Source organism: Phoenix dactylifera, unplaced genomic scaffold (genome assembly GCF_009389715.1).
Source record: "Phoenix dactylifera cultivar Barhee BC4 unplaced genomic scaffold, palm_55x_up_171113_PBpolish2nd_filt_p 000100F, whole genome shotgun sequence".
Lineage (NCBI taxonomy): Eukaryota > Viridiplantae > Streptophyta > Magnoliopsida > Arecales > Arecaceae > Phoenix > Phoenix dactylifera.
In genome coordinates, this window is record NW_024067682.1 from 521,675 (window position 1) to 548,912 (window position 27,238).

Genomic DNA, 27,238 nt, shown 5'->3' on the forward strand with positions numbered 1-27,238 from the left:
TTAGGTGACCTCAAAAACAGAATTCAATAATTTATTTTGGCAGTTTGGCTTCCAGAAGCTCAAAATCTGATGTTGGTTCCAATAAATCTAATCTAGATTTTAGTTCTGTCATAATTCAGAACCACTTCTTCTATACTAACAGGCTATGGGGAAAGCCCCCCCCCCCCTCCAAATGGTAAAGGAGGCAATAGAGCAACCCATCCTTCATTTCAAAATCACGGATTTACATCAGAGATAGCAGAACGGAGGGATTTATCTGAGTTACAGCACCGAGAAAAATGAAAACGAAACACCGATTAGGCTGTGACAAGGTATATAGCGCATAAGAGAAGAGAGAACTATGTTTAGATATCTGAATTGGAGCAAGAAATAAGCATCAACCTCATCATCCACCCATAGAAGACAGCCAAGAAGCAATGAGCGTCCTTTTGGCTTCAGTGCCATGGAGCCTGTCACGTTTCCTTAACTCCTAGGGCCTCTCATGAGGCAGGGTCACATGGATCCTCTTCGACAGCGAAGGAATCGACGTCCTTGGAAGATGCGGCATCCAAGGAGAGCAGTGGCAGCTCTGCGAGCCGGGGAAGACTGGGCGCATGTAACCCGAGGGAGGCGGCGGTATAGGTGGGAGAGCCAAACTATTTCAGAAGACGAGATTGCTCACTTGCGGCAGTAGTTCTCGGAGGAAGAGTATGAAGGTGTTGGTGAACGGTGGGTGACGTCTCTCGTTGGGAAGTTCCTAATATCGGTTCGTAGTTGGAATTTACTCAGCGAGAACTGAAGATGAGATGGGAGATCAATAAGGAATTCAAGATCATTCCTCTCTCTGGTGGCCATCATTTGTTCCAACTTGCTTTAACTGAGGATCGGGATTGGGTGATGTTACACAGCCCTTACGTGGTGGCAGGCCAGGTCTCGGCGCTCGAGCGGTGGAGACCAAAGTTTCGATCTATGAAAATCTTCCGTTACTTTGCTTCCTCGGCGGCAGGATTCGACACAAAGAAACGATGGGGAGGAGGATAATCTGACTTGGGAGAAGGGGAAGAGGCCGTATGGGCCATGGATGGTGGCTACCAGGGTTCCTGTTGATCACGAGTTCACGAGGGGAGGAGGAAGGCGGCGGCTCATCCCGGTTCGGCACAACATGGTGGTCCAATCCTTCGACCCGGTTCGGTGTCGCCACCGCATGGCAGCTCAAAGTTTGCGAACTCGTCCCGATTCATCTGTGATATGAAGGAGTCAAACCGGGTGAAGACATCTGATGATTGGCAATCAGTTAGGGCTAAGATCAGAGGGAAGAAGACAAACGCCCCCACCCCAACCGGCACTGAAGAGGTTTGTAATGCTCTTGGCTAGATGAACTTGGATAACGACGAACAAACTCGCAGGGTGGGGATTAGCTGCTGGGGTTCTAACAGCTAGTTTGTTCCGGCGAATGCTTTGAGAATCGTGCGAGAACGGTCATGGCTAAGGAACCTAAACCAGGGAAGACGGTGGGCGATGCTGCTGCAGGGGGGTGCTGGGGTCCGTCGGCAAGGAGGGAGGTGGCGAGCGGTCGGGCCAGGCTTGGGGGATGGGCCACGCATCCCATCTCGGAGACGAAGGTGGAGAAGCTCTGGCGCCTCTTCTCGGCAGTCTCGAGCTGCCGGAGGAGCCAATTGAGGCTTCGTGGGGGAAATGTGACTCTTATCAGTGCTCCATGGCCGTCTCCTAAAGACCACTAATGGCGCCATAATTAAGTGTCGCAGGTCGAACAAGCTTCTCAAGAGACCACCAGTCTATTATCCCCGTGGGAATGGCAATAATGCCAAATTTTCGATCACGGACAAAATGTGGAACGAGTCTTGCAACAACGACCGACGACACCACACTCGAGTGCCATAGGTTAAGATGAGCCTCCCAAGAGGCCCCTAGCCTACTACTGTCCAAGAGTTGATGAAAAACCTAGTTGAAACTAGGCTTGGATCAGAGGAAGCACGCCTGGCCTGATCAATCGGGTACTTGCTAATGAAAATATCCAATTGATTGAAGACCTAGAGGGCCAAACAATCCGCCTTTTCCAAAAAGGAGAATCAGGCACTAGAATAAAAAGCCAAGCTCTGAAGAAATAATCGAAGACCTGGAGTACCAAATGACCCACATTTTTAGGAAAGGGAAACCAGACATTTTGACCAAAAAAAAAAAAACCAGCCACTAGGATAAAGAGACGAGCTTCGAACAAATAATCGAAGATCCAAAGGGCCAAACAACCCACCTTTTTAGAAAAGGGGAACGAGGCACCGAGATAAAGAGCCAAATCCTAAACAAATGACCGAAGATCCAGAAGGCCAAATAATTAACCTACCTTTTCAAAAAAGAGGAACCAGGTGCAGGATGACAAACAAAGCTCCGACTAAACAATCAAGATTAGGAGCGCTGGATAACTTGCCTCTTCAGGTAGAGTAATAAGACACCAAGATCGGAAGCTGACCTACAAAGCAATATTGGAGTAGGCACAACCCACCAACCTAAAGCTGACAATGAGTAGGGGGCAAGGTTCCTAGCTAACTATCAAGACGCCTCTTGGAATCTATTCATAAGTCCTTGACCTCATCAAGTTTGAGCAAGGACTCGAGAGAAGTTCGACCTCCGATCTTTGACCTGCATGTCTACACTCAAAGGACCTAAGTCTACGACCTCGGCAAAGCGATGCTGAGAATAGTGGGTCAGGCGTCAACTTCTCGTAGGGAACTCTTGCCTTGACCTTAGACATATTAGCCCAAATAAATGACGTGCTACCAAGGCCGTCTGATCAAATCTCAACCAGCTTAGGCATACAAAAATGAGCCATGAAACTTAGTGCCACGATCATGGAAAACAAACAAAAGGTATATAAACAAAAAATATTTTCATTGATAATTAAAAATTACAGGGCAGAAGCAGCTCAGTAACCAAGCAACACAAGCATGGAGAGATCCATCTCTGCTAGATCCTATGGAGTCGATGACCACGAAGAAGGTCAAACTTGCCGAGGATAGATGATACCCATAAGGTCACTAGGCTTAGGAAGCCATCCTCCGTCTCACACTATGCCTTAGTAATGGTGCCAAGAAGTGAAAGAACATGACATCCACCAAGCTCTATTGCTCGGAACTTGGTGGGGGACCTTGGCTGCCTGAGGAAGGTTGGCAGCAGGCGCAAGGGATCAACGATGTCTCTACCTTGCTACACCTGCATAACAGTACCCTCTTTCCATTCTGTGGCCTCGGTCTCATCTTCCTCTTGCTCCTCATCTTTGTCCTCATCTTCTTCAAGTGGGATAATGTAGCTGAGGTCGAACTTGGTGAAGCACCTCATCACCTGGTGTCGGCAATCGTAGAAGCCATGTAGGTAGTTGTTGGTGTAGGCTGAAGTAAGATCCTTCTAGGCATCCTAAGAGGCCTTGTATGCCTCTACATTTTGAAGAACCTGGTCCTTGCTAGAAGATGCTTGCTACTTGGCTGCCTGTTTCTCCTTCATAGCCTTGGCAGCCCAGAACCGTGCTGCTTCGCACTGGGTCCACAATCCCTTCTGCTCTACGTTCACGACTTTTAGCTGGGCTTCTAGCTTATCCATTCTCTTCCTCACCTTATCCCTCTCCTACGCTACCTCCTAGGCATGCTGTTGGAGCTAGCGATACTGCTCATGAATGAGCGCAGTGTGGACAATGCTCTAATGAAAAATGAGTTCTCAGCTATAAAATGGCTTAACCAAAGATCAACGGAATATGAGATGATGCTCACCTCAATAGTAGCTTAGAAATCCCTATGAAAAAAGCTCCTTGCATCCCCATCCTCTAGCCTTTTCTTGTTGACAGGGAGGAAGATCCCCCTAATTAGCTTCCGGGCCACCTTCAGACCTGTTAGAGCCGAGGCAGAAGATTTCATAGTCCACCTAGGCTGGTGGACCTCCCTCTTAGTAGCTGGGCGTGGAAGAGGTGTCGGTGCCTCAGGAGGAACAGATTGAGGAGTCGACAGGATCTCCACCTTGGGGTCCGCTTGGGGGGCTCTAGATGGAGCTCGATGGCCTAAGAAGCCAGGGTGATTGCAAGTGCACCCCGACTCGGGCGAGGGGGTAAGTCTTGTGACTTGTGCATCCTCTTAGGGAACACCGACGAGTTGCTCTAGATCGTCGCCTTGCGCTTGGGGATAGTAGCCATCCTCACTAAGGATTTGCCTACTATATCTACAGAGATAAAAATCAAGTTAAAAAAGTTAGTAACAACTTGAAGCATCAAGAAAAAGGAGAAACTCTTACCCTGAGGCTGAGTAGGGCTCACCGGGACCAAAGGTCTTCGACTCGAAGCTGCCGGAGCTGTCAGATTGCTGGGACAAAGCCGCCCAAGTTGACCGACCTATGGGGAGTTCACTCTTGAATGAAGCAGCCACGATAATCAAAAGTGATGAAGAAGACAAAAAAGAAGCCAACATACGGAGGTTCACCAGAAAGAGTGACCTATGGAAGGATGCCGAAGAAAGGAAGGAAAACAGAGCCAAAGCTTCCACCAAATGGCAAACCCCAACCGAGACAGAAAAGCACTCGCTAAATGGGGGAACTAACTCAGACTTCCACCCCTTATATAGAGCTTTGGACGACGATGATCTCATCGCCCATTCGATCATCTGTCCATCATCCGCCATGTGTAATATCGGCATTTGGTGATTCCTGGCTCCTATGGATTGATCCTCTTCAGAACTGTGAAAAGGAATGAATACGACAGTCAAATTCTGCCCTTATACATGACACTTCAAAAATAGAATCTTCATGGAAATCATGCCAGTCATTAAATGCAGTTTGCAGAAGCATATAGGTCTGATCTAGTATCTCAAATTCAGCTCAATTGGCTCAACATCAATAAGTAATTAGCTATTTCTTTTGTTGGGGCGAAAGTGATATGGTTCAAATTCACCATTTCTAAAATATTGTATGACAGGTCAATCCACCAACCGGATGATGGTGCATGTCCTGCAAAATCAACAACCAATTAAATCTCTGAACAATCAGCATGATCCGTTATAGCCTGGCGTGATCTCAACGTATCCAAAAAGAAATGTCATAACAGATCAGATCAGCAGATAAAAAAAACACTTGATAGCAACATACCTAAAAATGAATATCTTAACTACCTCGATTAGCGGATAAGAAAAGTGTTTCATTGTTCGTCCATGAATCATGCAATTCTAATTGTGCAGATTCACGCCATCTTCTCTATAAATATCAGACATGAGGGTATGATGAGAAATTTGAATGTTATATTGTTAGACTTTTATTTTTTTTATTTTTTTATTTTTTTAAAATTTTGTCTGACTTAAATATAGAAGGATTTTGACAATTTTTAATTATTCTATTTGGTGCAGAATAGCTCCAGTGCCCCACAGCACTTTTCCGTCGCAACAGAGTACGGCAACGATTTCCATCAGAACGATGCGGCAATCAAGGTTTACTGGGGCACACAGGGAGTTGAATGATCGCTTAGGCCCCGTCTATCGCTCAACTAATAATATTTGATCTCCGAAAATCATTGATCCTGACCGTCAGTACGGTCAATGGGAATAATAAACCAAAAGGATAGATCAGATCATTCGAGAAGACACCGATTCCCAACCCAACGACTCACCCATGGTTTTTCCGCAATATGGATATACTTCCATTAGCATACAATTGGGATGCGCTCCTCAAAAATGTTCTTGATCTTAGACTTAATGAGCTTGGACGGTAGATATTGCTTCCGCATATAAATTTGTATGGGGGCACTTCCGAGGTTCTGACTTTTCGGTCGGCATCTCAAGCATGGGTTCTGATCTCTTGCCTCATCCACTTTCGAGAGGGCCAAATCCTTCGATCCTTCTCTCGTCTTTCGAGTTCTTTGTGCGCCGATTTTTAAAGTTTTTGCGATTTTCGAAGCGAATCTCCAGCCAGGTATCGAAGATTCGTCTCTACTTTGATTTGTCATGTTCAAAGGGTCAAATTAGTGCTTCATTCGGGGTTCTGTGGATTATTTTCCTCAATTATTTTGCTTGTTTTGGTTAATTTTTGAAATTTCCTTTTGTTTTGGTTTGTTAGTTCTTCTCGATGCGCGGAAAGTTCTTTAGGATGGTTTCTTGGTGGGATTCCAGCAGAGTTAATTAGGAATTAGGGTTCTTTGTGGTATACATTGTTTTGATCTTTGAGGGAGCGGAATTCATTATGATTTGTTCTTCTTCGACTGCCCGAACCATTTTTTTTTTGTAGTATTTTTGGTTAGCCATGACGTTATGGATCTGATATTTCTGCTACTGTTTCAATGTTGGATAATTGATGGCTCAAATTAGGTGGAGTAGACGATTAATAGAAGAAATGGTCTTGAGACATGTTAATTTCTTGTACTTATATGGTATATTATTTTATTATTTTATTTTTGTAATTTTATTACAAGACAATGTTTTAATCATTCTTTGTCCTCTTTAATTTCAGTTGTTTGAAATTTATATGGTGGATTCAGTGAAATTTCTTTGAATTTTGATGAGGTTTTCTTTGCTATTCTTTTGTTTTTCTCTGCAATTCATGATATGCTTTCAGCTACCTTGAGGTGCAACATGCTAAAATTTGGAGTTGTTTCAGTCTTTGCTGCAGTTTGATAGTTGCAATCCTGTGGGTTCAGGACACTTTGAATCTTGATGTTTAGGGCCTGATCTGGATCTGATTTTATCTCTGAATTTATTTGGTAGAGTCTAGTTTGTTTCAACCAGATCATTGAATAGATTGCTTTAAGCTTCAGTGTTGTAGAGGACCAGAATTTGTTTGGGCTTGCAGTTGGTGGATGGAACTACTTGTCATGTCCTTGTACTATTTTATTTATTTTTATTTTTTATATCTATTGAACTGTTCCACGACGAAGTCAAAATCAGCAGCCGGATTCATTTGTGAGGTGACCGAATTTTGATTAATACATTTTCAGTTATTTAGTGTTTGAAGTGGCTATAAACATGGTGAAAGGGTTTAATAAGAATGACTGGTGTGAACATTTTGCAAGGGTTTAAAAAGAATGGTTTTGATCTTTGAATTTTTTATAAAATTGTATTACTTTAAAATGGAGTTGATGTTATAATTTAAGGGAATATGTATATAATTGTCTTACATTATGCCTAGTATGTTGAAAATTTTAGCTCTGAATTTCTCTGTGTGATATTAGCAATTGTTGGAACAATATCCATCACTTGCTGCTTCCTTGTTGATGATACCTTTCTGACAAAAAAAATGGTAGATCTACCAAATTGTTGGCTGACAATAGCTTTTCATAATCCTCCTTAAATTAAGGAATATATGATGATAGTGGCTGCTTGAATAAATAATCTAAATTGTTTAACTTGTAGTGCAGTGTTTTGAGTTTATAGCTAATGCGGATTTAAAGTCTTTGAGCTTTTGTTATGACTTGATTAGTATTTTAGCTTGACTTAGATGGATTTAATGAGTGAATATGAATGATTATCGGCTTAAAGTTAGCATCTTTTGCAAGAAATAAGAATCAATTATCTGTAGTAAAAAACATGGATTTTATTTGGTTTTCGATGCATGATGTGAATTTGATATATGTCTGAGATCCTTAGCTTCATGTACATCAAAAAAAGATATTCGAAGGATTGAATTCGAAATTTAAATTTCAGCAAGACAAGATGACTACAGGATTCAACAGTTTTAGTAGTTTAGAAAAATCAAAAAGTATTAGAAAAATAAATTACAGGATCTCAATGTTAGAGCCATTTGATAATTTTTTGTGTGGTCACCAACTCAGGCCATTATGTTATCTAATATAAAAGTGTCATAAAAATTTGTCGAAGAGGTAGGGCATCATGTAATATTTGACGGAAATATAATGCATGATAGCAATATTTGAAAGTTAAAATGTAGGATGTGTGAGACCTATGTCAAGAAAAAAATATTTTTAGTCTAATTCTCATAGAACCTAATCTTGCAATGTTTCCAAATATTTGTAAAACTTGAAAACTTCAACTTTTCATTAAAGAAGTTCCTTTCTGATTTGTAATGCATGGATTTAGGTTCCAACTGCATGCATGGCATGGCAGGATATGTACTATGTTAGTGCTTTAGCAACATTCAATGCTAGGCATGGTATATATTGTGCTAGTGCCAGGCTGGTACACCATTAAGTCATGATACTTCGATTATTGTTCTAAAGAAAGTAAGAAATGATAAAAATTGCAGAAACAGATGACACTGGCTAACTAGTTTTTGGCTAGAGATTTGAAACAAACCCTAGTTTTGGATCTGTTCTGGCTAAAACTAACTGTTTGATTTGGTTTGGAGTTTTGGACAAAATTTTAAAATTAAAGAGATGCATGTGATTAACTTCTTATGAGGAGTAAGTTAAAATTGAATTCAACCAAACTCTGAACTAAGGAAGCCTCTTGTTTTACTGTTTCCATGTTTTTCCCTTGATTCAGATGCACTTCATGTTGTATGAGGAAATGGTAGATTTAGAGTGAACTTGAATAGCATCTGGTTATTTCTGTAAGGAAAAAATGCTTTGTAAGCTTTCTCATGAGAGTTGTACTTTTAGTCACTGATTGAAGTTTAACAGTATTCACTCCATCCCTTTGCAGGTCTAACTGATAAGAAAGCAAAGCGTTGTTTGTCTGTTCTCTTCAACTAGCAACAGTCAAGAGTTCATGTCTGGTCTCGACGTCCAGCTCCCCGCTGCATTTGGTATTTTAACAGATGACACTTGATTATAAGTGTGGATCTTTCTGTGACACGCTGTTGATCTTTTGGGTGTGGATCCATTTGCTGAAGCAAATGCTGAGGACTCTGGTGCTGGTGCAAAGGAGTATGTCCATGTGCGCATACAGCAGTGGAATGGCAGGAAGAGTCTGACCACTGTGCAGGGATTGAAAAAAGAGTTCAGCTATAACAAGATTTTGAAGGATCTCAAGAAGGAGTTCTGCTGCAATGGTACTGTTGTCCTGGACCCTGAGCTGGGCCAGGTACTATTTTGTTATATGTAGTCGACTGCTATGATATGTGAGTATTTATCTTGTATATGCATCCGTGAGCTTGTGAATGGATAAACTTGTGAATTTTTTCTCGTCATTTATAGGTTATTCAACTTCAAGGTGATCAGCGGAAGAATGTTGCTACTTTTCTTGTTCAGGTACAACAACTTGCTACTAAGGTTTCTTGGTTAGAGTTGATCTGTGTTGGTGAGATTAGAAAAAAAAAGGAGCCCCTTGTGCATGAACTTGTAGCCTATAGTACCAATATGGAGATTGTACTTAAAAAGTTGGCCTTTACTTTTTCCTTATCATGTTGAGGGCCTGCTTGAATGCCCAAGAACCATATTCCTGTGTGAAAAATGAGATTTGGAGGTGAAAGAAAAGTTTCGGGGATTGGTTTTAACACTTAATCTAACATGGCACAATTTTCTATTCTGTGCGCACAGTTTACCGTTCCTTGCGCATAGATATAGTTTTTATGCACACAGTTATGTTAAGCTATCTGATTTTGGTAGAATGTTTCGAATCAGTTACAACGGCGTGATAAACACTTAATATCGGTTGTTCTTGTGAGCCAAGACTTACTCTAGCATGGCGCATATGTTAGAAGTATGCCCTAGAAGCCAATTTGGCTGACGCATTATTTTATTCTGAAACATAAATTTGTACTTGACCTAATTAAGTTGCGCATTCTTTTCATTCATGTTCTTATGTGTCAATGAATCGTCCAAGGAATTAATAAGATGATGACGCATATTCTCAAGAGTTGAGAATTTGAGGCATGTGGCATTGGTGATTAATTCCTGAATTGCTTTTGGTCGATGGATCATCACGAGGACGGTGATTGATCCGATCAGTGCACACATCACTTTCCTTACGGATGGACGAGATTCGAGTCCATAGTGTAGGGACACTGAAGTGATAGTGCAGGTGCTTGTTAGAGAACAAGGGTACTGAGCGTGACCAAGATAAGAAGTCACTTGGATGTCTATCCACTCGTCAGTGACTTGCTTGATGTTGCGGTAGTGTGACTGGTCCTTTGACCTGTGATGCTTCGGCTGCTCACAGTGAGGTTATTGTAGTTTGACTGCACACATACATGGTCTCTAGCTATATGGGTCTATGCAGTGTAGATTGGCTGCAGTAGGTTCACTGTAGGAGTAGGGTATGCACCTATAAGGAATCTATCGACCTTGATAGATAAGGAGAGATCCTATGTGATTTATAAGACTGAGTTCGTAAGACCTCGGCCGGGGCATATTGTACAGTGGAGAAAGAGTTTTCCACTCTCGAGCTTAAGTCGAATAAATCTTGACATATGACGGACGATGGAGTTTGACGAGTTGTCCATGACCTCCGTCCTGTAGGGATCCACGATAGTAAGACTGTATCATATGATAACTGCATCTAGAGGTTCATCATTCCATTCTACTGGATAGCCACTACATGCTGCTAGGTGTTACTGGTGGATGGTGAGACTCACAAGGATTATCTCGATGATCGATAAACCCTAATGAGTAGAGTTGGAATCGTTCCGACCCATTGAAAGGAGTTTTCAATGACATTGTGATAGAGATCACAATATATCTCATTACCAGTCAGAATAGAACCTATAGGGTCACACACACTAGAAGTATTGACCGATCCGATGGTTGAAAAGTGATTATGAATCACGAGTAATCAATTCGATTGATAATAAATTGAAGAAGGAACAATAGGAATTAATTAATTGGACTTAAACACGAAATCTACTTGGAGTAGGATTTCTGGAGTCCTAATTGGATTAGGACTGGGAGTCCTACTTGGAGTAGGACTGGGATTCCTTCTTGGAGTAGGATCCTATAATCCTAATTAGATTAGGATTTTGAATTTAATTTGGATTCCTACTTAGAATAGGATTCCTAGAAGTCCTAATTGGATTAGGACTTCGGATTCAAATTAGAGTCCTAATTGGATTAGGACTAAAATTGAATAAATCCTAATTTGATTAGGATTTCTTAAGTCCTAATTAATTATTAATCTAATGAATTAACAAGACTCCTAATTGGATTAGGATTGAAGAGTTCAATTGAGTCAAAATTGATTTAAGTTCTAATTGGATTAGGACTTACCTAGATTAGACCCAAAATTAGTTTACCCTTGGACTAAGCCTAATTAGATTAGGGCTTAGCCACATTAGGGCATCCCAATCCTCCTTAGAGGAGTATTAGGGCTAACCAAGAGGGAGGGGCTTGCGCCCCTCCCCTTTTTCCTCCTTGGTGCGGCAAAGAAAAGAGGGGCCGACGCCCCTCTTGGAAATAAGTAAAGGGCTCCTAACTTGTAGGAGCCCTTCATGCCTTTAAAAGGAGAAGTGGGCGGCACCCTAGGGCATTCAATTGAAGCCCTCTCCCTCTCCAATTCGTGGCCACCCTTTCTCCCCTTGTTTTTCAGCCGCAAGCAAGGTGAGAAGAAAAGAAAGCTTGGCGGCCATCTTCTTCCCTCCTCCTTGGTTCCAACGCAGGGAAAAGGAAGTAGGCTGCAGGGGCTTTGATTCTTCTTCAAACTTCATCCTTCTTCTTCCTCCTCCCAAGCACAATCAAGGGTTGATTCAAAGGGAGGACATCAGCCATCCAAAGTTGTCTCTGCGAGGGAGCTAGCACCCCGGGGAGACAAGGAAGCTTTGATCGGATCTCTACTTCGTGTGGATACCTGTAGAGGCCGGACGCGTGAACGGCTTCAAGCGAACCATCCTCCTAAACCACGAAATTCAGTTTGCGGTGATCATCTACCCGCACAAGGTGAAGATCTAATCTTCATAATAGTTTTAAAAGTTTTAATTCTAATCTATCTACGAACGGTTTTAAACAACGTTCATATGATGAACGATTGATCCTGCGCATACCTCTTCCGCTGCCATCTGAATTTTTTTTAAATTTTCTGCGGCATGGGCGGGTTCCCAACAGCATAGTCGATTAAGCTCGAAACACACACTTAATTAACTAATGTACATACTTAATTAATTTCGAAATACAGTTTTTTTGTTCTGTGCACACATGTATGATTTCTTTGCACAGTTAAGTTAAGCAATCTGATTTTTGTAGAATGTTTCGAATCAATTACAGTGACGTGGTAGACATATAATATAGATTGTTCTTGTGAGCCAAGTTTTACCTTAGCATAGCGCATAGTTGATTAAACTTGAAACACACTTAATTAACGATGGCACATACTTAATTAACTCCGAAATATAGTTTTCTGTTCTGTGCACACAGTTTACTGTTTCCTGCACATAGGTATGGTTTCTCTGCACACAGTTAAGTTAACCATGCTATATTACCTGTATAATAAGCTTACTAACCTAACTGTCACTCACTCATTATTTTTCTTTTTTCTTCTTTTCTTTCTTTTTCTTTTCTTCTCTTCTTTTTCTTTCCTTCTTTTCTTTTTCTTTTCTTTTTATTCTTTTTCTTTCCTTTTCTTCCTTTTTTTCTTTTCTTTTCTTGATATTGATAGATACAGTGGAAGAAAGACACAAAAAAAAAGAAGAAAAAGAAAAGAAAAAGAAGAAAAAAGAAAGAAAAAGAAGAGAAGGAAAGAAAAAGAAGAAAAGAAAAAAAAGAAAAAGGAAAGGAAAAAAAGAAGAAAAAGGAAAGAAAAAGAAGAAAAAAGAAAGAAAAAGAAGAAAAGGAAAGAAAAAGAAGAGAAGGAAAGAAAAAGAAGAAAGAAAAAAAGAAGAAAAAGGAAAGAAAAAAAAGACAGTTAAGTATTCTTTGTACACAATTAAGTCTTTCCTGCACACAGACTTAATTGTGTCCAGAGAATACTTAACTGCGTACAGATAGCACTTAACTGTGTGCATCACACAGTTAAGTATTCTCTGTACATAATTAAATCTTCTTTGCACACAGTTAAGTGTTCTCTAAATCACACAGTTAAGTATGTGCAGAGAAGATTTAATTGTGCGCAGAGAAGATTTAACTGTATGTATTACACAGTTAGGTGTTCTCAGGGGCGGCCCAATGCATTTGGGGGCCTAAGGCGAACTTACTAAGAGAGGCCTTTTTAAAAATAAAAATAATAAAAATAATAAAATTTTAATAAGTGCAAAATACTTTAAAAATTTATTTAAAAATAATCCGTCTAGCTTTTTGTGATGCAAAATTTTTCATACCCACAACCATATTTTCTATTAGACATTTTAATTTATAAATAATATTATCAGACTAAGCAATTAAAAAACACCACAAACAAATCAAAATATAAAAAAAAGTTAAAAATGATAAAACTTGATTGTGTCAAGAAAAACAAACTCGGTTCCCGACAAGTAGTGCCGAACTTACTTGTGTCGAGAAGAGGCGGAATAGTGCCGAACTCGACGGCGAGAAGACGCCGAATAGTGCCGAACCGCCGAAGTCACAACCAATCTACAATTGGACCAAAAAATAATCAATTCTAGTGTCTCTTACTTGACTAAATAAAAATTAATTAGACCAAAAAATTAATTAATAAACTAACTCACCTGGCTCACTGCTTGGGATCAGTGGGAACTGGGAATTGGGAACTTGGGAAGTGGGATGCTAACCGAGGAGTGGAGCCGTGGAGCGGTGGAGGACCCCGATGATGGTGGACTTTGGAGCGGACTCAGCGGAGCTGAGCTGCCGAGGAGGCCGAAGCGGCGGAGCCCAGAGGTCGGAGGAGCCGAGGACGGCGAGGAGAGCTGGAGAGGACTCCTCTCAGAGCCTTAGAGGAGATCCGGCTGGCGGTCCAAGAGCTCGGAGGTTGGAGGACGGGAGGAGCCGAGGACGGCGACGTCGGCGAGGAGAGCTGGAGAGGAGATCCGGACTCCGGAGCAAAGGCGGTCCAAGAGCTGGAGAGGAGATCCGGACTCCGGAGCAGAGGCAGTCCAAGAGCTGGAGAGGAGATCCGGCCGGCGGTCCAAGAGCTGGAGAGGAGATCCGACCGGCGGCTCGCCACTCGCGACTCGCGACTCGCCGGGTTCTTGCCTTCTTGCAGCCGGAGGAGGATCGAGGACGACGAGGAGAGATGGAGCGGTGGAGCCTGGAGACTGGAGAGGACTCCGGAGCAGGGGCTTAAAACCATTCTTTTGCGCTCTGCAAGCCAAGCTGTCGAGCTGCCGAGTCTGCCGAGAGCCGGAGAAGGTTCAGCAATTAAAAAGAAAGCACCGGCAGCGGCATGCGGCAGAGAAGGGGGGAGCCGGGGAGGAAATGCCCATTGGTCGTTGCTTGTCGACGTTGTCGTAGCCGGTAGCCGTTGCCCAGGACCTAGGCGCCTAGCCTGTGACCCTGTCTATCGTCAGGGAGACGCCGAAGGGCCGAAGGAGACGCGCTGTAGCGGCGTACGGGCGTAGCTTGGTAGCCGTCACCCACTCCCCATTTGCCAGTGCCTAGCTATCAGCTAGCTTTCCCATCTGTGCTGCACTGGTGGTGGGGGCCTCGCATATTAAGCAAAAAAAAAAAACCGAGCCATGCGGGGGCCTTCCGTGGGCCGGGGGCCTTAGGCGACCGCCTCGGTCGCCTAAGGCTCAAGCCGGCACTGGGTGTTCTCTATATACAATTAAATCTTCTCTGCACACACTTAAATCTTCTCTGCACATAGTTAAGTGTTCTCTGCATCACACAATTAAGTGTGTGTAGAAAAGATTTTAAGATTTAATTGTGTACAGAGGACATCTAACTGTGTGCATCACACAGTTAAGTCAAATATTCTCTGTACACAATTAAGTTTTCTCTGCACACACACTTAAGTTTTCTCTTCACATAGTTAACTGTTCTATGCATCACACAGTTAAGTATTATTTTTCTTTCCTTTTTTTTTTCTTTTTTTTTCTTTTTTTTCCTTTTCTTCTTTTTCTTTCCTTTTTTTTCTTTTTCTTTCTTTCTCTTCTTTTTCTTTCTTTTTCTTTTTCTTTCCTTCTCTGCACATAATTAAGTATTCTCTGCATCACACAGTTAAATGTGTGCAGAGAAGACTTAATTGTATACAGAGAATACTTAAATGTGTGCATCATACTGTTAAGTGTTCTCTGTACACAATTAAGTCTTCTCTGCACACACTTAAATCTTCCTTTTCTTTCTTTTTTTTAATTTTTTTCTTTTTATTATTTTCTCCTCTCGTGAGGCCGGCGGCGCCAAAAGGGGCCGTGCCATGGCGGCAGTGGGAGGGGGCCCGGCCGTGGCCACTTTATTTATTTATTTATTTATTATTTTATTACAATATATTATATATATATATTTATTTATTCGTTCATTCACATATATATATGTATTTATTTATTTATTTATTTTTCTTTTCTTTCTTTTCTTTTCTTTTTTTTCTTTTTTTATTTTCTTCTTTTTCTTTTCTTTTCTTCTTTTCTTTTTCCTTTTCTTCTTTTTTTTCTTTTCTTCTATTTTCTCCTCCCGTGTGGCCAGTGGTGCCAAAGGGGGCTGGGTCGTGGCGGCCACAGGAGGGGGCCCAGCCGCGGCAGCTTTATTTATTTATAATTATGTTATTTCATTAAAATATATTATTTATTTATTTATTCGTTCATATATATATATTGATGCATTTATTAATTTATTAATTTTTCTTTTATTTCTTTTTTATTTCTTTTCTTTTTTTCTTCTTTTCTTTTTTCTTTTCTTTTCTTCTTTTTCTTTCCTTTTCTTCTTTTTTTTTCTTTTTTTTTCTTCTCTTCTTCCCTTCTTCTTCTTTCTTCTTTCTTCTCCTGCGAACCGGCGGCGCCGGAAGGGGGCTGGGCTGCGGTGGCCGCAGGAGGGGGCCGCGGGAGGGGGCGGGGCCGCCGGTGGCGGTAGCCGCGGTTGGCCAGCGGAGAACACCTCTCCTCCCACGAGGCCGGTGGCTTCGGAAAGGGGCCGGGCCGTGGCAGACACGGGAGGAGGGCGGGCTGCGGCCGGCGATGGCTGCAGGAGGGGGCTCGTGAGGGGGCAGGGGCAGGGGCAATCCTGGCGGCGCGGCCGCAGAAGAGGGCTCGGGAGGTGGTAGGGCTGCGGGATGGGGCTCGGGAGGGGGCAGGGCCGCGGGAAGGGGCTCGGGAGGAGGCGAACCGGGGCTGGCAGCAGCTGCAGGAGGAAGCTCGGGCGGGGACGGGCCGTGGTCGGCGGCGACGCCTTTTTCTTCTTCCCCTTTGGGAATGGGAGATGAGGAGGGCAGGGGCATTTTCGGCCTTTTAAAAAAAAATAAAAGGGGCTCAAGGATCAGAAATTAAACTTGGTAAAGATATTGGACTGAAAATTTCAAGACCAGTCAACCGGAACTTTTTATTATAGCACGGTCTTTTGGAGGGTGGGGAATTAATTACCCTAATATTAAAAGACAAATAATGTTAGGTATATGAATCAGTAGGAATTCTCCAACTGTTGCTCTTCCCAGGGTACATGAACGGCAAAACTTCTTCAATTGTAACTTCTTTTGAATTCCAGCAAAAAGATCACTTTTCCACATGCCAACTTGGACTATTAAGAAAATATTTTTTTCTGAGGCATCATTGGTTGGACTCCTGCTAGGGCTGTTAATGAGCCGAGCTGCTCGGGCTCGGCTCGATAAAAGCCCGGCTCGGGCTCGGCTCGTTAGTCAAACGAGCCCGAGCCCAATATGAGGCTCGTTTACATCCGAGCCCGAGCCCGAGCAGCTCACGAGCCCAAACAAGCTTGGACCTTTCGCTATTTGCTGAATGCTAATTGCTAAACAAGGAAACAACTCCCATTCTCTCATGACCCACGGCCCACGGGCCCACCCAGCCAGCCCCCTTTCGAGTGTGACTCCCGAGTCCCGACTCCCATGGCCAATAGCCAAATCCCATTTTCTCCAGCCCCCAGGCCCCCCACCGTCGACCTAAATGCTCATGCCGTAATCTCCCTTAGACCTCAGTCCCTCTCGAGTCTCGGCCTCTCCCACTCCCAGGCTCCCAGCCCTCCCCCGACTTGCTACGGCTGCCCTAGTTCCTGGATCCGGCGTCCGGCGATCCCCTTCCGGCCTTCCCCGACTTCCTGAAGCCCCAGCTCCGCCGCGCTCCGCCTTCCTTTGCCCGCACGCCGCGCCGCCGGCTGTGAATCCCGACTCCACAGACAGCAGTCACAGGCTCACAGCACCACCGAAACCTCCCCTCCAAACCCTTCAAGGCTTCAAACCCCCCTTCACCCCTACCTCCCTCCAAACCCCTCTCACCCTCCAAACCCCTCCGCCTCCGGCCCTCCCTCTCCTTCGAACCCCTCACCCCTTCCATCATCTAGATCTCGACGAGACGACGACTCGACCCCTCGACTTGCTCCTCCCTGATCTTTTCCGACTCCGACTTGCTGAGTTGCTGCGGTGCTGACCCCCGACCGGCGACCGGCCGACCCCGACTTGCTGGTAAGTTTCCTCTTCTTTCCTCACCGTCCATCATCTCTTTGCTCGGTTGCTCCTCAGTTCTCAGTCCGCGGCCGAGCCTCCGGCGCCCGCAGCGCCTGCGGTCGACCCGCGGCCGAGCCTCCGGCACCCGTAGCGCCTGCGGTCGACCCGCGGCCGACGTCCGTGCCGGTGGTGCTCGCGGCCGCCCCCTTCTTTCTTCTCTTCTTTCTTTTTTTCTTTATTTCCTTCGTTCTTCTCTCCTCCCGTCCTCCGACGAATGATAGGGATGGGGCGCCGGCCGCCGGGGCAGGCTTGGGCTCGGGCAAACGAGCCTCACGAGCTCGAGCCCGAGCCGGAGCTGTGCCAGGCGAGCCCGAGCCCGAGCCCAGTACAGGGCTCGATACCGAGCCCGAGCCTGAGCCCGAGCCCAGACTTTTATAGAACGAGCCGAGCCGAGCCTGCTGTGGCTCGGGCTCGGCTCGGCTCGTTGACAGCCCTAACTCCTGCTTCTTGCGGAGTTCAGTTCTGACTTTTAGCCAAAAAAAAAAAAAAGGTTCAGTTCTGATATCGAAGGCTTTCATTGTAACTTTTTGCTTGAAGATTGTGCCTCGTTTAGTTTCCACAATGAAATGATTGTGATAGGCATTGCCTATCTTCTTGTGTGGAAAAAGAAGGAAAAAAAATGTTGCCGAACACGCGAAGATGGTTCTTGGCAAGCTAGTTTTCAGTCAAGATTTTCTGCACGTTGCTATAGGTTTGAGTTGAATCTTTGGATGACATCTCGCATAGATTTCAAAGCATTCCGTATAGATCTCGATCACTCGATGTAGAAACAGTGGAGAGATGAATCCGACTTTTGCAGGGGAGAGACCAACGCCTGTCGGTTGCCGTACATGACAAAAATTCTTGTTATAAGTGAAGGACAATCTTGTTGGCCCCACAAGCTCCAATGGCGAGATCTGGGTAGGACAGGGTTCACGGAATAATTTGTTTTTTCAACTTTAGCATCCAGAGTTGTTACTGTCTCTTCCAAGAAGATCATAGCTACTGTCGCGCCCCGTACTCATCACCCGGATCCGGCACGTGACCGGCCGCACGAGCCCTAGAGCAGTGCCCTAAAGATTATGCAAGGACTAAGATAAACAACAATTCAATAAATCCACAACTAATTAATTAATTCAAATTGACAAATACGACATGTCCAAATAAACAATCGATTCAATTACAAGATTTTCAAATGTTCATCAATAAAAGATAAGCTGCTTTTAACCATCTAGCAGTTTGATTCCAGATCGAGCTCACTTCTTGTCTCACCCGACAGTTTCTACGAATCCAATGCCTATGAAAAAAATGTAAGTGTAGTATGAGCTTTTCCAGCCCAGTAAGAATCCCAACAGCCATACACAGTAATAATAATAAAGTAATCAAAGCATCAAATAAATGTCATTTCATCTTTTCAAAGGCTCAACAAATAACAAATATATATAACCATTTCATATACATAAATCCTTTTTCACATTATGAGATCCATTCACGTAATACTCTGATTCTCAAGTTTTCAGACTTTTTCACTTCTGGCTTTGGACTAACCAAGTTCATGTCCCAGTCCAAGACTGCATAAATCCCACGCATAAGCTCGTGGCAGCTATCCCACGCGTAAGCCCGTGGAGGCTATCATACGCATAAGCTCGTACAGGCTAACCCACGCGTAAGCCCGTGGAGGCTATCCCACGCATCAGCTCGGGCAGCTATCCTACGCATAAGCTCGTAGAGGCTATCTCATGACAAGGTTAGTCCAACCCATTCTACATGTCTAGTTTTATATGTTTAATCAAATTCCAATCACATCACATATTTTCTTAAATTCTCAAACATATGTTAATTCTTCCCAATTTAATTATTTCAATATTTTCATAACAAAATGCACATCTCATATGTGTCATACAAGCTCATAAAATTAATATCAACATACTGATAAATTATAACCAACGATAAATTCCATACATGCATAAATAGAGGTGCTCAGTTGTAGGAATTCTTACAGAAATTGTAGACTGGCACAAGCACAGATCCGAATCACAACCTACGCGTTGGAGTGCTGAGTCCCCTGATCAAAATCTCCTGGTACCGCTGACTCTTCCCCTACAACATCAATTATATTTCACAGACTAAATTATTCAATATTTAAATATTCTAAAACATAATTCACTTCTACTATGGGGTCCATCACTAGGTCCCCAAACATCTCAATCCCTCCAAATCTAGGGCAGTCGGGGTGGCTCGACTCCCACCCTGTACCACCGGTCTTTGTCGTCGCCAGTCGTGGCTGCTGCCATGCCGGCAATGATGGCCGGTCCTGGTGAAGAGACCAAAAGAAAGGGATGATCCCTCTCTCTTCATGGTTGGGAATACATCTCCCTCCCTCAAATTCTTTTTGATCCAAGGGCAACAACCATGGTGGCTGTGCCCTCTCCTTCCCCAACCCGACAACACCGCTAGCCGAACCATCACCGGCCGTCTCTGTTGCAGTCGCCGGCGATGGTGGCCGACCAAGAGAGGGAGAGAAGAAGAAGTTTCTTCTCCTTCTTCTTCTTCTTCCCAAAAAAAAAACCGACACAGGGTCCCCTCCCCCTTCCTTCATTCATCCACGGAAAAACCACCGTGATGGTGGCTCGGCTTCCCCCACCCGACGGCAGCCATGGTGGCTAGGTCCCACCATCGTCGCCGGCCGGCGGCGAACCGACGAGAGGGAGAGAAGAAGAGGGTGGAACCACGAGAGGAAGCCCTCGGTCCACCATTCCCATCCACAACAAACCCTAGGAATCCATCTCTGACCCTCACACACACCCGACCAACCCCGCCGCCATGAATCCCGGCCAACCTGGCGGCCAGCGGTGGTGAAATTCGGAGGAGAGAAGCCGAAACAGGGGTACCCTATTTCGGACCCCTCTCCAGCGATTTCACCGGCCAAAACCCAATTTCACATAGCCCTACCCCTAGCAAAAGAAGCACAAGGGAAGAAGCCATGCTTACCTCGGTCCGACGGGGTGTTCCGGCGATCTTTCCGGCGAGAAATCGGAGGAAGCGAGTTCGGATCAAACTCCTCTCTTCTCTCGATTTGTGGATGGTCTTCACCGAAGAAAAGGAGGCTTTGGAGCTTCCCCCGCGGCCGGCCGGATCTCGGCACTCGGTCTCCTCTCCGGTGTTTGGTCCCCTCCGGCGATCAACACTAGTGCCGCCGCCGCCCCTTCACCCCTCTTCTTCCACGATCGTGCCTAGGGCACGATCGTAATAAGGGGGATGGGCCTGGTCTTTTCGGGCCGGCCCGTCCACCCTTTTCTTTTTTTTTCTGGGTCTCACATTCTCTCCTCCTGAAAAAAATTTCGTCCGCGAAATTAACGTACCTGGAATACCAAAGAGTTGAGGATGTTTGGCTTTTATTTTTTCCTCGAGCTCCCAGGTAGCCTTTCTTTCTGAGTGGTTGCTCCATTGTACCTTTACATAAGGAATGGTCCAACGTTGCAACACTTGGTCCTTTCTATCCACAATCCGTACCGGGTACTCTTCATAAGTCAGGTCCTCATGCAGACTTATAGGCTCAAAATCTACCACATGGTTTGGGTCCAGAATATATTTTCTCGGCATTGAAATATGGAATATAGTATGTACACCTGATAAAGCTGGAGGTAGAGCCAAATGGTATGCCACTTCTCCAACTCTATCCAGGATCTCGAACGGACCAACATACCTAGGGCTCAATTTGCCACGAACCCCGAACCTCATCACACCTTTAGTAGGAGATACTTTCAAGAAAACATGATCACCAACCTGAAACTCCAGTTCTCTTCTCCTATTGTCAGCATAACTCTTTTGTCTACTCTGAGCTATAAGGAGCTGCTCTCTGATCACCTGTATCTTATCCACAATTTGCTGTACTATCTCTAGACCCAATACTTTTCTTTCTCCCACATCATCCCAACAAATTGGAGATCGACATTTCCTGCCATACAATGCCTCAAAAGGAGCCATCTGAATGCTGGCCTGATAACTATTGTTGTAGTAGGCAAACTCAACCAGCGACAAATGACTATCCCATGCACCACCCAAATCCATGACACAAGCCCTTAACATATCCTCCAAGATCTGAATAGTGCGCTCCGACTGTCCATCAGTTTGTGGATGAAAAGCTGTACTGAAGTCCAGTCTTGTATCAAGAGCTTTATGAAGGCTCTTCCAAAATTGTGACACAAATCTAGTATCTCTGTCAGACACCATTGAAACTGGAATTCCGTGCAGCCTCACAATTTGCTCTATGTACATACTTGCCAATTTCTCCAGAGGAAAGCCAACTCTAAAAGGCAAGAAATGTGCTGACTTGGTCAGTCGGTCAACAATCACCCACACTGCATCATTACCCCGAGGAGTCTTAGGCAAAGCAGTCACAAAATCCATGGTGATATGTTCCCACTTCCACTGAGGAATGAGAAGAGACTGTAATGGTCCAGCAGGCCTCTGATGCTCAGCTTTCACTTGCTGACACACTAAGCACTGAGCTACATACTGAGCTATATCTCGCTTCATTCCACTCCACCAAAAATTTTCTTTCAAGTCCCGGTACATTTTAGTACCTCCTGGGTGCACTGTATAAGCTGAGTTATGGGCCTCATCAAGAATCTCTTTCTTCATTTTTGGTACTTTTGGCACACATACCCTGTTCCCGAATCTTAAAGAGCCATCTTCATGCACTCAAAATTCTGATTGCACACCTGACTCTACTATTTCTCTGATCTTCGGTAACTCTGGATCCTCTCTCTATGACATCTTGATCTTTTCAATCAGAGTAGGCTGCACTGTGAGGGTAGCCAAATGTACCTTAGGATCATGTAGCCGTATCTCAATCTCTGATCTCTCCAAATCTAATAAAATATGCTTCTGTATAGTGATTAATGCTGCCAGCCCACTTGAGGATTTTCTGCTCAAAGCATCAGCCACTACATTTGCTTTCCCTGGATGGTAACTAATAGTCAGGTCATAATCCTTCAGTAGTTCTAGCCATCTTCTTTGCCTCAAATTCAACTCTTTCTGTGTGAAGATATACTTCAAACTCTTATAGTCTGTGAAAACCTCACAGTGTTCTCCATACAAGTAATGCCTCCATATCTTCAAAGCAAAAACTACCGCTGCCAACTCCAAATCATGTGTAGGGTAATTCTGTTCATATGACTTTAACTGTCTAGAGGCATAAGCTATCACCTTCCTATTCTGCATCAGAACACACCCAAGTCCTTTACGAGATGCATCACTGTAGATGGTGAAGCCTTCTGTTCCAGATGGAATAGCTAGCACTGGGGCTGTCACCAGACGCTTTTTTAGCTTTGGAAAACTCTATTCATAGTTATCTGTCCATTCAAACTTCACTTGCTTCTGAGTCAAGCGACTTAGAGGCATGGCAATACGGGAGAATTCCTCAACAAATCTTCTATAATATCCAGCCAATCCTAGGAAGCTGCGCACTTCAGTTACATTGGTAGGTCTACTCCATCCAACTACTGCCTCTACTTTCATTGGATCAACAGAGACACCTTTCTTGGAGATTACATGCCCAAGAAAAGAAATACTATCCAACCAGAACTCACACTTTGATAGCTTAGCATATAGTTTCTTTTCTCTAAGAATTTGCAATACTACCCTTAGATGTTCTTCATGTTCTTGTGAGCTCTTTGAATACACCAAAATATCATCAATGAACACCGCTACAAACTGATCCAGATAAGGTTTAAATATCCGATTCATAAGATCCATGAAGGCAGCCGGTGCATTTGTTAAACCAAAAGGCATGACCAAAAATTCATAATGCCCGTATCTGGTCCTGAAAGCTGTCTTGGGCACATTCTCTGCCTTTATTTTCAATTGATGATAGCCAGAACGAAGATCAATCTTCGAGAAAACCTGAGCCCCTTGCAGCTAATCAAACAAGTCATCAATTCTTGGTAGTGGGTATTTATTCCGTATTGTCACCTTGTTTAATTTTCGGTAGTCTATACAGAGTCGGAGGCTACCATCTTTCTTTTTCACAAATAATACAGGAGCGCCCCAAGGAGAAACACTAGGCCTGATAAAATCCCTATCCAGTAACTCCTGTAGTTGTTCCTTCAGCTCTTTCAATTCAGCTGGAGCCATTCGATATGGACCTTTTGAAATTGGACTAGTGCCAGGAATCAAGTCGATGGAGAATTCAATCTCCCTATCAGGGGGTAATTCTGGCAATTCATCTGGAAACACATCTGAAAATTCTGCCACCATAGGGATATCCTCTAACTTGGGCTCCTCTTTCTGGGTATCTAACACAGCAGCTAAGAATCCTTCACAACCTTTTGCGAGAAGCTTCTTAGCCTGTAGAGCCGAGATTAACTTCATTTGATGAGGTGACTTGCTACCCAATAAACCAAACACTGGCTGACCAGGGATCTGAAACTTGATCGTTTTCTCAAAACAATCAACAGTAGCATGGTATGCTGCCAACCAGTCCATACCAAGGATCAAATCAAAATCATTCATCTCTAAGACTAGCAAGTTTGCATTCATTTCCCTGTCCTCAATGCCCAAAATACAATTCTTGCAAACTGAATTAACTAATATAACATCTCCACTTGGCGTTGAGACATAGAGATCAAATTCTAATGGCACAGGTGATATTTCAGTATTCTTTCTAACAAAATTGGCCGATATGAATGAGTGGGTAGCACCAGAGTCAAATAAAACATTCACATCATTAGACAATAACCTAATCATTCCTGTAAACATAGTAACAAGGCACCTAATCACAATCTTTAACCATACATGCACAAACATATATAACCTAACAAAATTTATGACATGCCAAATAAGAGAGAGTATTAGGGATGGATTTAGTACCTATCACCACTGAATTAGAAGCCCTGGCATCCTGCTCTGTGAGTGCATAGGCCCACCCTTGGATCCTAGGCCTCTGCTGCCCTCCCTCTTGCTGCTGTCCCTCCTGAGGTGCTCGGTTTACAGGAACTCTTTGAGAGGACTGTGGTGCCTGTCGCCTCTGCGGTTCTTTCCCATTAGGACAAACAATAGCCTTATGCCTTCTTGTCCACAAGAAAAACATGTCTTTCCAACTCAAGTGCAATCTCGCTTGAGATGAGGTCCCCCACATCTGTAGCATCTAATAGCACCTCGGGCTTGACCTCTGTCTCTGGTGACGACTTGATTCGGTCTCTGATCCTTCGACTTGAGGGGTCTACTATTTTGGCTCGGAGAATCAGTGGGTCGAAACCTTTTCTTCATATTCTTTTCTCTGGCAGCTTGGGCATTGTCAAGCCCTTTTTCTATCACTAGGGCTTTGTTAACTGTATCTTTATAACTAGACAGTTCAAAAGCAGCGACTTGTTGTTGAATCCATCCCCTGAGTCCATTTTCAAATTTCGTTGCTCGATCACTATCCTCTGATATCAAGATCGGAGCATATCGGGACATCTCTTCAAACTTTGCTGCATACTGGGCAACTGTCATATCACCCTGCTCCAGTCGGTCAAACTTCCTATATTTCTGGAATCGGATACCTTGGGGAAAATACTTCTCATGAAAAACCTTTTTAAATTCCTCCCAAATGAAGGGGGCATCATCCGAACCAAGCTTCCCTTTCTCCATCTCCCACCAGTCAGCTGCCTCACCCTGTAACATAAAGGTGGCAAAAAGGACTTTCTCCTCATCAGGGCACCTCAGAGCTTGAAAGACTTTCTCTATCTGTTTCAGCCAGCTCTCAACCTCCATCGGGTCAGCCGTACCTTTAAATGCTGGGGGTGCATATCTCTGAAAATCCAACAGTCTGACTCGATGCTCCGGCTGAGCTGCAGTGCCTTGGAACTGCTGCTGTTGCTGCTGCTGTTGTTGATATATTGCTTGCTGTTGCTGCAACTGTTGCTGCAAGAACTGTTGCTGTACCTCTACCATCCTCATCATGTCTGCTCTGGCAGCAGCTTGCTGTTGCACCATCATTTGCATCAACTGTGAAGCACTTATTGTCTCCTCAAGCTGAATACTTGGTCCTTCGGATGTTCCAATCTCTGGAGCTCTGATCGGTTCTTTCAATTTCAAAAATAAACCACACAATAGCACGTATCCTGTAGTATAGTGATTACGGGTGTCGGTCCACAAGGATTGAAGAATAAGTTATTTTTCTTTTAAAAATACATTAAGAAGAAGGATTTGCTAACTTGATTTAACTAAATTAATCTATGAGTACGAATTAAAATTTATCAAAGTAGATAGATCTAGGGTTTGGAATCCACCGCGTAGCATTGCATTAGGGACTGTGTTCTTAATTTTTATCTTTTCGAGAGGCATGCAAATTGGCTACAAGCCTTTTAAAATAAAAGCATAAAGAGTGTTAGGAAGATCTATCTTCGGTGTAGCATGAAGTGTCTACCTAAGTATGCTAATCTAGGATGCAGCACACTTCATCTTCCTAGGCATGAATCATCTTAGACTACTTTAGCAAACATGATTAGTAACTAGCATGCTCAAAGTTTAAATATCATAAAGGAATATTTCATTGAAAATAAGAATTTAAACAAGCACCAAAATAATAAAAAAAATAAGAACTACAATGCCTTGATACATTGCTAGGGCTTCATCCAGCCCTAGACTAGACGTTTAGCCGCGCATGGCTTCCGGACGACCTCCCATCTTCAAGTGAAAGTCTTCCCCTCTCATTCTTCCCAAAATATCACAAAATATTCTCTTTCCCCCTCCTTTCTCTTTTTTTTAAATTTCTTTTTCTCTCCCTCTCGGCTTTCTTCTTCTTTTCACCGAAACAGGGGGTCTCCCCTATTTTTCTGTTGAACCGAGCCCCCTCCTCCCCTTTTCAACCCGATGGCCACCCTCTTTATACCCATTCTCCCCCTTGATGGATCCACTGAGAGCGCGCTGGAGATGCGGAGGTGAGATCACGGGATGCCCGGACGCGGAGGAGGCTGGGATCACGGAGAGGAGTTGGGGATTCACGCTCGCACGGCTCGGCTGCGGGCTGCGTCACGGGCAGAGGAAGAGGCGGAGATGCTGGGATTTCGACTGCTAGGAGTGGATCGTTGATCTCGGAGGAGAAGACGCGGGCAGTGATGGCGAAGGGGCTGGATCTCCACTGCTGGGAAGAGTCGACCGCATGGGCACGGTGGGCACGCGGCTGATTGCAGCCAACTGGAATCACGGAGGACTGGTTGCCGGCGGATTTGGTCGCGGGATCGTCGGGAGGACGCCGCGGATGGTGGGCTGCGTGTGAGATGTTCATCGGGGGAGGAAAAAGATGAACAGTGGCTGAGTCTTTTTTTTTTATTTTTATTTATTTATTTATTTATTATGTATTATTTATTATTTTATTTTTTTCTCTAACACCGTTCACATGAACAGTATTTTTACGGACACTATTCATGTGAACAGTGTTTTCGCGGACACTGTTCATATGAACAGTGTTTTCGGCATTTTTTTAACACTGTTCATATGAACAGTGTTTTAACGGGACACTGTTCATATGAACAGTGAATCATGAATATTTAGTTATTATTATTATTATTTTGTTTTAAATTTATAAATTTTATATGAAGGCAGGTAACGAATTGGTTGGAAATTAGCTTTGGATTTGCAGTGGGTCATGATCGTTGATTTGCTTGGACTTGTTCTCGAGCCCAATGTCCTTCAAATTTAATTATTGCTAAACTGCTTCAGATCGAACTCGACCAGTCAAGACTAAAAACAAGACCATGACTTAATAAAAAGGGTTAATCAAACGTTTTCCTTAGCAAATTTAATTATAACTTTTGATCGAGTCAGGACCAAAACCAATTTAATTATAACCTCAGCTTGATTACAACTTCATC

General features: G+C 43.8%; 2 protein-coding genes across 6 annotated transcripts; one reads left to right on the forward strand and one right to left on the reverse strand.

Moving 5' to 3' along the window:
* The first annotated feature begins 5,597 nt into the window (after window positions 1–5,597).
* On the forward strand, window positions 5,598–9,437 carry LOC103696303 (protein translation factor SUI1 homolog 2-like). Of its 5 annotated transcripts, none has more exons than XM_017840415.2 (4): window positions 5,598–5,934; window positions 8,616–8,718; window positions 8,791–8,996; window positions 9,110–9,437. In XM_017840415.2, the coding sequence occupies exons 2-4, from the start codon at window positions 8,682–8,684 to the stop codon at window positions 9,320–9,322; spliced, it is 456 nt and encodes a 151-aa protein (XP_017695904.1). In that variant the 5' UTR covers window positions 5,598–5,934; window positions 8,616–8,681; the 3' UTR covers window positions 9,323–9,437. The 5 variants fall into 5 exon arrangements, 3 of the variants coding, with proteins under 3 accessions (XP_017695904.1, XP_008776100.1, XP_026656642.1); XM_008777878.3 differs by having other exon boundaries at window positions 8,806–8,996; XM_026800841.2 differs by lacking the exon at window positions 5,598–5,934 and adding an exon at window positions 5,961–6,922.
* Window positions 9,438–24,482: 15,045 nt separating this feature from the next.
* LOC120104778 lies at window positions 24,483–25,358 on the reverse strand. The gene has a single exon (XM_039116537.1). It carries the CDS (start codon window positions 25,356–25,358, stop codon window positions 24,483–24,485), a length of 876 nt encoding a protein of 291 aa, XP_038972465.1.
* Between the last annotated feature and the right edge of the window lie 1,880 nt (window positions 25,359–27,238).

Excerpts from the sequence above, each read along its gene's own strand:
- LOC103696303 (XM_017840415.2), top strand. The coding sequence starts at position 8,682 with ATGTCTGGTCTCGACGTCCAGCTCCCCGCTGCATTTG. Across the intron at positions 8,719-8,790 it reads CCAGCTCCCCGCTGCATTTG|ATCCATTTGCTGAAGCAAAT; the intron begins GTATTTTAACAG and ends TTTTGGGTGTGG. Across the intron at positions 8,997-9,109 it reads TGGACCCTGAGCTGGGCCAG|GTTATTCAACTTCAAGGTGA; the intron begins GTACTATTTTGT and ends CGTCATTTATAG.
- LOC120104778 (XM_039116537.1), bottom strand. The coding sequence starts at position 25,358 with ATGGTGCAACAGCAAGCTGCTGCCAGAGCAGACATGATGAGGATGGTA.